This window comes from Lissotriton vulgaris, chromosome 2_1 (genome assembly GCF_964263255.1).
Source record: "Lissotriton vulgaris chromosome 2_1, aLisVul1.2, whole genome shotgun sequence".
Classification (NCBI taxonomy): Eukaryota; Metazoa; Chordata; class Amphibia; order Caudata; family Salamandridae; genus Lissotriton; species Lissotriton vulgaris.
This window is the reverse complement of record NC_141687.1, coordinates 950,481,907-950,493,993: the sequence shown is the minus strand read 5'-3', so window position 1 is coordinate 950,493,993 and position 12,087 is coordinate 950,481,907. Positions and strand designations below refer to the sequence as shown.

The 12,087-nt window shown below is 47.8% G+C and overlaps 1 protein-coding gene across 2 annotated transcripts in view; it reads left to right on the top strand.

Annotated features, from left to right (window-relative positions):
* The window catches only part of AGO4 (argonaute RISC component 4), a 464,331-nt gene that overhangs the window by 106,673 nt on the left and 345,571 nt on the right, over nt 1–12,087 (top strand). For both annotated transcript variants that reach the window (XM_086956500.1, XM_086956502.1), the window contains exons 4-5: nt 4,776–4,957; nt 5,055–5,191. In XM_086956500.1, coding sequence (XP_086812626.1) covers nt 4,776–4,957; nt 5,055–5,191 — 319 coding nt within the window. The remainder of the gene's footprint in view (nt 1–4,775; nt 4,958–5,054; nt 5,192–12,087) is intronic.

Here is a 12,087-nt window from a genome sequence, read left to right as displayed (position 1 = left end):
TCTTTCCCCCCCCCCCCCCCCCCCCCACCCATCCACTCCACCGCAACAACCCCCTTTCCACCCCTTCCCCTCCCCCGTAATGCAGGCCGCGACTGGATTGGCCTAAGGGTCAGGATGACGTCAATAAAGAGAACTAGGTTTTCTTATCGGGAAATAGTGGTTTATAGCCTGAAGCAGCCTCGCGCTTAAAAGTTAGCCTTGCAAAGTTATTACGTTTAAATTTCTATAATCACTTCAGGCAGAGGCGTACTCCTCAGCCTGCTGAACCAAAGGTAAACAGTGCCAGCGATACAGGTCTGCCTCGGCCGCGAAATTGTGATTGCACTTTGTATTTCATAATGACTGTCTGAGGAGCATTCTTGAAGCCCAGCGAGTAGGTCAAATTAAAGGTGTCTTTTGCTGCTGCTTGAATGAGCTGTAGCGCTTTGAGCTGACCTGTGTATTTCAACACACGCACCATGCTGTAGGTGCAGGCGGCGGCTGCATTCCCGTGGAGTCATATGGCGTAGGCACAAAGGTTGTTTCAATTACTTCATTTAGTTCGCTCCTTTGGCCCAGCTCTCAGTACGAGGGGATGGAGCATCAACCTGTGAATGCAAAGGAACTCACGTGTATTTTAAAATGCCTAAGCATTGATTTAAATGTGCCTTGGCTCTAGAATTAACGTTGCATGGCACTGATCTTTCCCAGCGAGATCCAGCAGAGACCTAGATTTAGGGAGCACAGACGGAGAAAGGGAGCAACAGTCCAAGGTGCTCTACGGCTTAAAAATAACAAATGCTGCACTTGAGACCGAGCATATCAAAGTGCAATATATCGAGCGGACAGACAGCCGGACAAAATTCACATTCAGAAATTTTGTGTTAGGCATCTTTTGTACAGCGCTCACTCACCATTAAGGTTGCTTTAATAAAAATCTCACCCACTCAAATATAATTTACATTTTAAAACCAGCGATTGCAGATTATTACTTAGCATTGTAACTACACAGCAGAGTAAAGAAATATGCACAACCTTGGGTTATGAAATGTTCTTGGTGAACACCAGCACACAAGCTGAAGTGGGCTGTGCTTCTTTTTAGATTTCTCGAAGGGCAGTAGTGATGAACTGGTAGCCTTCTCAGAATTCCCAAATGTGTGCATATCAGTGGCCACTGCTATGTACACTGCGCTCACTATAAAGGCATTTCAGAGGTACAAGCTTGAACATTTGACTAACTTTTCCCCAGTCCTACATTTGCTTCAGAGGCACAGAACTGACATGCAGTAGACTTTGCTTGAGCCCTACTAGCCTTTATAAGGCACAAGCTGACGTGTGATTTACCCTGTCTGTTGCAACCGGTTTGGGCCTTCCCTAGGAGACCCCCTAATTTCCCGCCTCTGCTTGTCCCCTAAGGCCTCTGCATAACCACTCTGTTACTATTGGATAATCCAAGCCTGCCACAGATGGAAAGCATTTGCACAGCATGGGTAGCTGCATATATAATAGCTCTGTCAAACAAACCAGCATCTCCAACAGCCCAGGGGGTTTGTGAAATGGTAATTAAGGTTACGCCCTACCACTTTCAAATGTCACCAGCCGCCACTGCTGTCTAGTATATCTTTCCAGGTGTTATCTAAGACAGTGGAACTTTCCCTTCTTAACCCCATGCTTAACTCTATGCCAGGGTTCGACCTCAGTGAATCTTACAAGGCCATTATAGATATCATAGGCTCCCATTTTAAAATTGAGGGGACCAGAGGTAGGAAGAATCTTGCATATAAAAGTGGTAATCCCTGGTTCACCGCAAAATGCAGAGAAAGGAGAAAAGCCCTCTCTATAGCCCTACGGAAAAGATCCTTTGGCCGTAAGGTTAGCGAGATGGGAATATAGAAACATCACGGTATCTGCAAAATGGGAATGGGAGAAGGATCACTGGCAGAAACTCAGAAAGGCGGCCTTTTTAAAAGACTCTACTCTCTTCTGGGATTTAATAAACAAACTAACCAGAAGGGCAACTGACTCCGTCCCAAACAATATAACTGAAAAACAATGGTTTTTCCACTTTTTAAATCTTTACAGCTATGAGGACGGTGCGGATCAAATTCCGGCTGTCCAACCAAACCCCGAGCCAGAGAGCACGGCTCTTGAAATTGATGACCCCGTTACACTCTTGGAGGTTCAGGCAGCCATTAATAGCATAGCCCCTGGAAAGACTGCTGGGCCGGGTGATGTACCTGGCGATTTAATTCTACATGACCCCATTGTTTGGGCTAACCTCATTTTACACCTGATGAATCTCCTGCTACAGGGCCATACAGTCCCAGATTCCTGAAAAGGAGCAGAAGTGGTCGCAATACATAAGAAGGGGGCGAGAGAGGATCCTGCCAACTACAGACCAATAAGTTTAATTGATGTAATTCAAAAGGTGGTTGGCAGGGTCCTGATCTCTAGAATGGTGGCTTGGTTAGTGGAGGGAGACCTATTAACGCACCAACAAGCAGGATTTAGGCAGAAAATAGGTACAATGGACCAGGTTTTCAGATTTACAGCAACATACTGGAAAACTATGTCCATTGGCAAGGGGTCGTTGTATCTGGCCTTTATTGACCTTAAAACTGCTTTCGATCTTGTACCGCGTGCTAAATTGTGGCAGGTGCTGCTTGACATGGGCCTACCGCAATACCTCCTAGAATTAATCAAAAGGCTGCACGATGGTACCTATGCGAGAATCAGATTGGGGAATGCAGGAAAACTGACAGAGAATACCAGTACAGAGGGGGGTCCGCCAGGGATGTGTGATAGCTCCCACCCTGTTCACCCTCTTTATAAATGGGGTGGTAGACCATTTGAGGGAGGACCCAGTGGATGCCCCGACCCTGGCGGGTGAAAAGATACCAACCCTCCTCTTTGCAGACGACACCCTCCTTATGTCTAAAACCCCCTCTAGTCTCCAGAAACTATTAAATAGGTTTAGTACCTTTTGTGAAGAACGTGGGCTCACAATTAACACCTCCAAAACTAAATTGATGGTGCTGTCTGGCATTAAAAAAAGCTAGGAGGATTAATGTTTCCCTTAATGGCATTTTATTAGAGGAAGTGGAAGCCTTTGACTACCTGGGAGTCAGGATAAATTGTAAAATGAAGTGGGACTCCCACGTAGCTAAAATGCTTTTAAGCTTCAAGAGAGTGGTGGGAGCAATCTCTAGAGATCATCGTGCGACCTCTAGCAGACCCATTAGCCCTGCTTTAGCAGGCTATGATGGTAAGGTCTTGGCTGCTGCAACATACGGGTCGGAAATCTGGGGCTTCGACAGAGTGCCAGATCAGATTAAAGTAGAGAATACGTTTCTGAGAGAGCTAGTGTGTCTCCCCATTTCCACTCCCTTAAAACCATTACTCCTTTAAAGACATTGTTGGCCTTCGGCCTTTACTTTATTGGGTACGCCTTAGGACACCGGAGCTTGCCAACTATGCTGCTGTCCTTGATCTTATTACTGTCAATTCCCCAATGAAGATTGGCTGGCTGAAAAAACTGAGGGACTTGGCGATCAATTTGGGACTAAGGGAAGAGTGGACCTCTCGGTTACCACCCCCGAAGGAAACCATCAAGAAACTCTACTGGGAGTGGTTTCAAGCTAGAGACTTGAAAAATCCAAAGGGGGGCCTCTTAACCGACCAGTTCTTGGACCATAATACTGAGAGGAAGCTAGAACCCTTTCTTGATTTTATTAGTAATCCGAGAGACAGAACATTGTTTTTGAAATTGAGATATGGAACCCTACCCTTGAATGCCTTTACTAGAAGCTGGAGAGGATCCTCTCACCATCAAGTTACCTGCCCGGGGTGTTCAAATCCCACTGAGACCCTTGCTCACTTTTTGTTTGCCTGCAAGGCGTACAGGAGCCCCAGAAGAAGATGGTTACGACCAGTTTGTAGAGAACTGGGAACAAGGCATTATTCAGTGGCCCTCCGCATTTTAACAGATACCACATCCATGATGGTAATTTGCGGAGTTGCAAAATTTCTGGGGAAAGCATGGCAAATGCATGCAAAGCTTGCTCAACTGAGAATGGGGTAGGACATCAAATGGTATAACTGTCATTATATTAACTAGCATTTTATTAATTAGCATCTATTTTAAACAAACCAGACTTGACCTGTTTTTACCATTGACGTGTATTTTAATTGGCTTTTAAACTTGCTTTACGCTTTATATCCTGTAACTTGTTTTTATCTAATTTTATCTTTTGTGATGAATTTGTATTTACTTATATGATACTCTGTTATCGAATAAAGTATTACAACAACAATATACAGAATCCTGGCGCAAGACATATGAGGAGCATTACCATTCAGGTATATCCACTATTTGGGGCACTTTTACCTGGAGTCCTGAGACACTACCATACACACTCGAATTTGTAGCAGTCACTTGAAGGATTTGTGGTTCATCCAGGTAGACGAGGACTTATTCTGTGTTTCAAACAATTTGGTCTTCTACAGCCGGGGCCCATTCAAACATCCTCACTTGGGCGTCCATTCTCAACCATTGCGCAAGTCGTTCAAGGGCGAAGAGCAGGGGCGAAAGCTTACAACCCTGTCCCTATCAATCGAGAAGGGCTCACCTCATCCCCCCCAAGACTTGAGCCGATAAGGCTAAAAATTCAAAACTGCTTTATTGACTAGTTTCTAAAGCTTTTGCATTGTTTTTATGTGATATATTATACCTCCGAACAGATGACTGCTGAAGTGTTACTATTCTATTATAAGACTATAATATGTTGGTCTTTCAGGTTGACCTCGAAGTGACACTTCCAGGGGAAGGTAAGGATCAAACGTTCAAGGTAACCATTCAGTGGGTGTCGGTGGTCAGCCTGCAGATGCTTCTGGAAGCCCTGTCTGGGCACCTCAGCGAGGTCCCAGAAGACTCTGTGCAGGCGCTTGATGTAATTACAAGACATCTCCCTTCAATGAGGTAGGCGGACGCTCTTCTATACCCTTCTTCCCACTTCTGTTCTGTCTAATTCTAGAACCCAAAGCAGCATAAACATTTGAATTGCGTATTTCTGTAGGTATACACCAGTGGGGCGTTCGTTCTTCTCTCCTCCCGAAGGTTACTACCACCCACTCGGAGGCGGCCGGGAGGTGTGGTTCGGCTTCCATCAGTCTGTTCGTCCTGCCATGTGGAACATGATGCTCAACATCGATGGTAGGTTCATGTCTTTAAAAAAAAAAATCTTCATCCTCTGTCATGAACATTTAAAACAATGCCTATATAAATATGCAAGTCTTGTATATCCTAGTTCTGGTGGATTACATTGTTAGATCAGAATCGTTAAAACCCAATCACTTTGTAAGGTGGGGTGGGGGTCGTAAGGGGGAACATAAGCAGTGTGCACATTTTCCCTGGCCTCATAGCACCTGACAGTTAATTTCTTCCCTCCCTTTCTACTCCCATCGTGCCCCTTTGATGCGTTTTTCTTCACCTATTCACACACCTCTCGATGTTCATGGTTCTGCAGAAAAAGATGTGCTTTATGTTCTTTTCTGCTTGCAAACTGAGTTTACTTATTTGACTTTAAGAAATAGCCAATGCAGCTGCTTGTAGAATGATCTTAAATTACAAACCACAAGAAAATAAATTGCATTTGAAATAGTTTTTTCTATGACTGTCCATGTCCTCTCTGTATATCAACTTGTTCCAATCAAAAGGCCAGTGAAAGTGTGATATTTTGGCTCCATTGATTTCAAGCAAAATAAGCATTTGCAATGCAACTGTTTTCCCATTTACGCAAGTTTGAGCTATTGGCATTGCAAATGCAATGCCTTTTATTTAGGTTTTGGTTTTTGAAACCTAGCTAAAATGCATTATTTGCAATGTCAATAGCTCAAACTCGCGTAAATATGAGACCTATTGCATTGCAATTTGTAAATGACAATGATATTGATCTGTTTTCAAAACCTACACAAAAATAACAGGTATGTCATTTACAATACCAATAGCTCTAACTTTTGCAAATGCGAGACCTATTGCATTGTAAATGCTTGTTGTACATGGCAATACAGTCTGGGCAACGATTTCACCTTATTTGTACCAGTTTAATAACCAAATACAGAAATAAGCAACTGAAAGATGACTAGATAACTTTTGCCAAGGGTCTTTCACTGCATGTAAACACATTTCGCCACTATTTAGTAACTTTTGATCCTTTGAGTTAGAAACAAATTGTTTTGTTAAACGCTGCAGACTATGCAGCGGATTATGAATTAGGTGCCAAATGTGGCAAATCCATAATTATGAGAAGGCTGTGGCCACAGAATCACATAATTGGGTGCGTTGCTTGAAAGTATTATTTTTACCTAGGTTAATAGTACTGACTCTATCTTAAGGATACAGAAATGTCAGCCCTTCATGTATTGAAACTTGTGATCTGCATGTCACACTAGTATTTCATGTCGCAAGTGAAAGCTTTACTCTCAGATCTGTCTTGCAGACCAGGGGTAAAATTAAGTGTGGTGTCTGTTATATTCCGTTATTCTGTAGTAGGGGATCTCTGTGTATAGTCATAATCTAGTGAATAGTCCCGCCCATGTGCATGGACCCCGGCAATCAAAAATAATCTTGTAAGTTGTCAAATCATGCAGAAACTGCAAAGACACTTAAGAGAGAATGTAAAGACAAATAATGCAGCCTATATCCACAGGCTAAACTGTCCAGTACTTCAACTACAAATTCCATCCAACAAAACCACACACAACACAGCCTGCCCAGTTTCTTCCACAGAGAAACTTGCCTCTACCAGTAAAAGACTCTGGAATGATCGAGAGAAAGGCATGGACAGACAAGCCCCATAGGCTGCCATTATGTGGCTTAAATAGGATACTGTGCCTTTAAGAGAACTCTCCAGAACTTTCTCCCAGTATCCCAGAATGCACAGCAGGTCCCTTTTACTTTCAGTTCTTTTTTCCGGCTCCTGGTAACAGGACCCTGGCATTGAGCTCCCCCCTGTTCAAGGGTTTTTATTGCATTCAAGTCCACTTTTTAATAAAAGTGTTTACAATTTATATTCTTGGTGTTTCCCTTCTCTCCTGTGGGTTTGTTCAGGCTTTTTAGGGCTCTAAAATGCCTGCTCTTTTCGACAAATGCCCAGCATGTGGAAGGAAGAAGGCCAAGACTGATCCACATGACGTCTGCATTATTTGTCTCCCTGAAGCACATGTCCCTGAAGACTGTGACATCTGCCAGACTCTCTCAGCAAGGACCCTGAGGGAAAGGCTGAAGATTAGGCTTCAAGGCCTGGACAGGCTGCAGGTGGGTCTGGGCAGGATGGGAAGGTTCCCTCTGCCTCTGCTGAGGCCTCTGGGGGCTCCCCAGAGGCAGGAAGACCAGCAAACGGTCCTGGTCTCCGTCGGTGTCGATTGCATCAACGTCGTCGAGAGGGATGACGGCGGTGTGTTCCCCATCACCCCGGGGCTCCGGGTCGAGACGGCGTGAAGATTCGACGTCTAAGAGCCTGGCTAGACCTCCGTCGAAACCACTGTCTACAGAGTCTACGTCGACCTCGGCGTCGAGCTATCGACGTCGAAGGAGAAGCCGCTGGCGCTCGTCGTCTAGGCGATACCGCCGGTTGCCGTCTAGGACGGCTGCATCGAGGACCTCGAGAAAGCTGACGGCGTCGAGGAGGTGGCGTTCGGCGTCGAGGAAGGAGAGGTCGACGTCGCGGAGGCGGCGTTCGGCGTCTAGGAAGGAGAGGTCGACGTCGCGGAGGCGACGTTCGACGCCAGAGTCGCGGAGGCTACATTTGACACCGGAAAAACGAAGTTCGGAGTCGAGGAGAAAGAGGTCTGAGTCGTTCCCACTCCCTGAAGCGGCGCAGAAGGAGTTCTGGCGCCAGAAGTCACGCTGAGTCTGGTGGAGGGCGCCGGAGACGGTGATCACCTACTGGAGGGGCTGGTTCTCAGTCCCCTCCTCCGAACAAATCACTGGGCTCGGTGTACTCGCTGGTATATACACCACCTCGGCCGAAGACGCCTCCTCCCCCTGTACCTAAGGAGGATCCTCCCGTCAACCCTCCTCTATTACAACTTCCTCCCTCTGGACAGCCACCACCACCGCTCCCGCCTCATGGGCCTGCCCCTAGGCCGGAGATACCTCCTGTTCCTCGACCAAGATCGGTGTCACTACCTCCTCTTCCTACACCTCCTAAGGGGACTCCTAGACCAAGACCCCAGGATAGGCCACGGAAGATGCCTCCACGTAAACCTACGGACCGGGAGGTCGCGCTCTCGCTCCAGAAGGAGGGAGCGATCACTCAACAGGTCATCCACACGTCTCGCTCGCACTCGCACTCGCGGTCCTCGGGGACCAGGGACTACTCTCCGACTTTGTCGGGATCGCCGGACACAAGGTTGTCGCCGGTTGATGATCTGGTGGCGTTTCATGATGTCCTATTAACAGGCGCAGCCATGACGGCGGCCCGCAAACAGCATGCTACCATCCCGTCATCCACAGTCCCCCTAGACAAAGAGTCTAGATGGATGGATTCTGCTGGAAGGAAAGTGTGTGGAACATCGGCGACCTCTATGAAGGCTGCGAGTGCCACAGCTTTGTTGGGACGCTACGACAGTGCCCTCTGGGACTCCCTCCAGCAGTTTGCGGAACACTTACCTCGTGAGAAGAGGGAAGATTTCCAGGAAGTGTTAAATGAAGGGATGCTGGTAGCGAATCAGATTATCAGCGCTGCAGCAGACTCGTCCCTCTTGGCGGCGCATGGCTTTTGCCATGGGATTAACCAGCGACGACATGCCTGGCTCCGCCTTACGTCACTGAAACCTGACGCACAGCAAAGGGTTGCCAATCTTCCATTCTCTGGCTAAACCCTATTTGGGAAACATGCGGATGAAGAAATGGCCCGCCTGAAGGCGGAGGCAGAGACACTCACGGCTGTGGGTCTAGAAAAGCTCAAAGAGACTAAGAAATCGTACCGCCCGTTCCAACGGCAGTTCGGTGGCCAAGCTTCGGGACAGTCACAGCAACAACAGCAGTCCGTAAGCCATTCCAGAAACGCCCGAAGGGCAGAGGCGGGTAAAAGTCATCACCAGCGACCAAAGGCCCGGCCGGGTCTAGGCCTTGAGCGCTTACTTCACCCGGGTCAGTTACCCACTCCGGTAGGGGGAAGCATCCAATTTTTTCTGGCAGAGTGGAGAAAAATTACTCCGGACAAGTGGGTGCTGAATATTGTTTGCAATGGATACAGTCTTCGGTTCACGAGCCCGCCTCCAGCAATTCCACCACGCTCGCAGTTCCAGCTGCGCGAGCTCCAGGTGGAGGCAGATATCCTGTTAAGGAAAAGGGCGATAGAAGACGTACCTCTGTCTCAGAGAGGAAGAGGTCTGTACTCCTGGTCCTTCTTCCTGGTTCGCAAGGTCAAGAACGAGTTCAGGCCCATTCTGGACTTGCGACAGGCAAACAAATGGATTCGCAGAGAGAAGTTTTGCATGCTGTCGTTGCATCAGATTTAACCTCGGTTGCAACAGGGAGGCTGGCTATGTGCTATAGACCTACAGGATGCGTACTTTCATGTGCCCATTGCACACAAACACAGGAAGTTCCTGCGATTCCAAGTCGGCGCCAATCATTATCAATACACAGTAGTCCCATTCAGACTAAAGTCTGCGCCGAGAACATTCTCGAAGTGCATGGCGGTGGTAGCAGCACACCGGAGGAAGAACAAGGTGTTTGTCTACCCGTACCTGGACGATTGGTTGATCAAGGCCTCCTCCTTCTCGGAAGCTTGAGCACTTCCAGAAGACGTGCGTTCTCTTGAACAAGCTGGGGTTGCACATCAACATGTCAGTCTGTCCCGACTCCGGTCCAATGCATACAGTACTTGGGAGCCTCCATCCATACGTTGTCAGCAAGCGTGTCTCCTTTGGAGGAGCGACGATTATCACTCCTTCGTAAGGCTCAGGCTCTTATGACCACTCCCATCTACAACAGTGAGGACGGTGTCTTCTCTACTGGGATCGATGGCCTCGTTTATCTTCGACGCCACACGCACGATTGCACATGAGACCGCTGCAGGAGTGCTTGGAGGACCAGTGAGATCAGAGGAAAGGATCTTGGGACGACCAGATACGACTGTCTCTGCACGCTCTTCAGTCGCTGAAGTGGTGGTGTTCAGCGGAGAATCTCCTCAGAGGGGTCCCCTTCCACAAGGACATTCCAACGAAGACTGTTGTGACGGATGCTTCTCTGCATGGTTGGGGGGCGCACTCGGAAACTTGCAGATTCAAGGAACGTGGTCCCCGATGGAGGCCACGTATCGCATCAATTTCCTGGAACTCAGAGCTGTTCACTTGGCACTGAAGGCCTTTCTTCCGTCCATTTAGACCAACTCTCTGCTTGTACAGACGGACAGTATGGCCACGATGTATTACCTCAACAAGCAGGGGGGTTCGAGATCACGCACTCTGTCACAGGAGGCGCAGGCGATCTGGCACTGGCTTTTGGCCAGAGGACTGACGATAACTGCTACCAATCTGCCAGGTGTGCAGAATGTTCAGGCGGACGCGCTGAGCAGACTTATACAGGAAAACCACGAATGGGACATGAACGACGAAGTACTAGGAGAAGTCTTCGCAAGGTGGGGGACACCAGACGTCGATCTGTTCGCCACCGCCGAAAACAGCAAATGCCGAGACTTCGCCTCCAGGTACTACCAGCAGGGGACGCTGGGAAATGTGTTATGGATCAACTGGTCGAACAGCTTTCTGTACGCTTTTCCACCCATTCCCCTGATTCCGGCGGTACTCATCAAGCTGGCCCGGTCCAGGGCTCGGATGATGCTCATTGCCCCGGAATGGCCCAGACAGTGGTGGTTCACGGACCTGCTTCACCGGTCTCCCCTTTCTCACATACGGCTGCCGTGCAGGCCGGACCTTCTCACAAAGTTCGGGGGGCAGATGTTGCACCCCAACCTCTCGTCTTTGAGTTTTGCGGCATGGCTCCTGATGGCCATTTGAATCTGCCCGAAGATTGTATGGACATACTGAGTCTAAGACCTTCCACTCGGACCTCCTATGCTTACAAGTGGAAGAGGTTCTGTATCTGGTGCCAGTCCAAAAACTATAACCCGACGACGTGCAAGGAAGACTTCATCCTTAATGTTCACTCCATTAAGGTTCATCTTGCTGCATTAACTGCCTACAGGAAATGCCCTTCACAGACTTCCTTCTTCCAGATCCCTGTGATCAAAGATTTTTTGGAAGGCTTAAAGAAAGTGTTCCCTCCTGTCAGGCTTCCTTCGCCTTCATGGGATTTGAATGTGGTGCTGTCCAGATTGATGAAGGAGCCTTTTAAACCTATTCATAAGGCTTCGTTGCAGCACCTGTCCTGGAAGGCGGCGTTCCTCGTGGCCATTACATCGGCCCGCAGGGTGAGTGAAATTCAGGAGTTGTTGCCAAGAACCTTATACTGTATTTCATGCTGCTAAGGTTGTTATGCGTACTCACCCTAAATTTCTTCCCAAGGTTATTTCTGATTTTCATGTCAACCAGACCATAACTTTGCCTACGTTTTTTCAGAATCCTTCTTCTCCAGCGGAAAGGTCTCTACATTCCCTGGATGTTAGGAGGGTTTTGAAATTTTATCTGGATAAAACCAAAGATATTCGTAGGTCAGACAATTATGGATCGGTCAGGGCGGGTCTTGCTACCTCTAAGCAGTCCATCTCTAGGTGGATTGTGTCCTGCATACAGTTGTTACCAAAAAGCTAATAAGACCTTAGGGGGTAAACCTAAGGCTCATTCCACCAGGGGAAAAGCTGCCACGACAGCTTTACTCCGTAATATTCCGATTGCAGAGATCTGCAAGGCGGCCACTTGGAAGTCGGTCCATACCTTCGCTAAGCATTACTGTCTGGACACTGATGCCAGGGCAGATGCTCAGGTTGGGCAGGCTTCGCTGCGGAATTCATTCGCGCAATAGTGGTGTTAATTTTCTTCCCTCCACCGCCGCTTTGGTGTGGGGATGGGCTTGCCATTCTATTCACTAGATTATGACTATACACAGAGATCCCCTACTACAAAAGGAGTAGTTTCTGT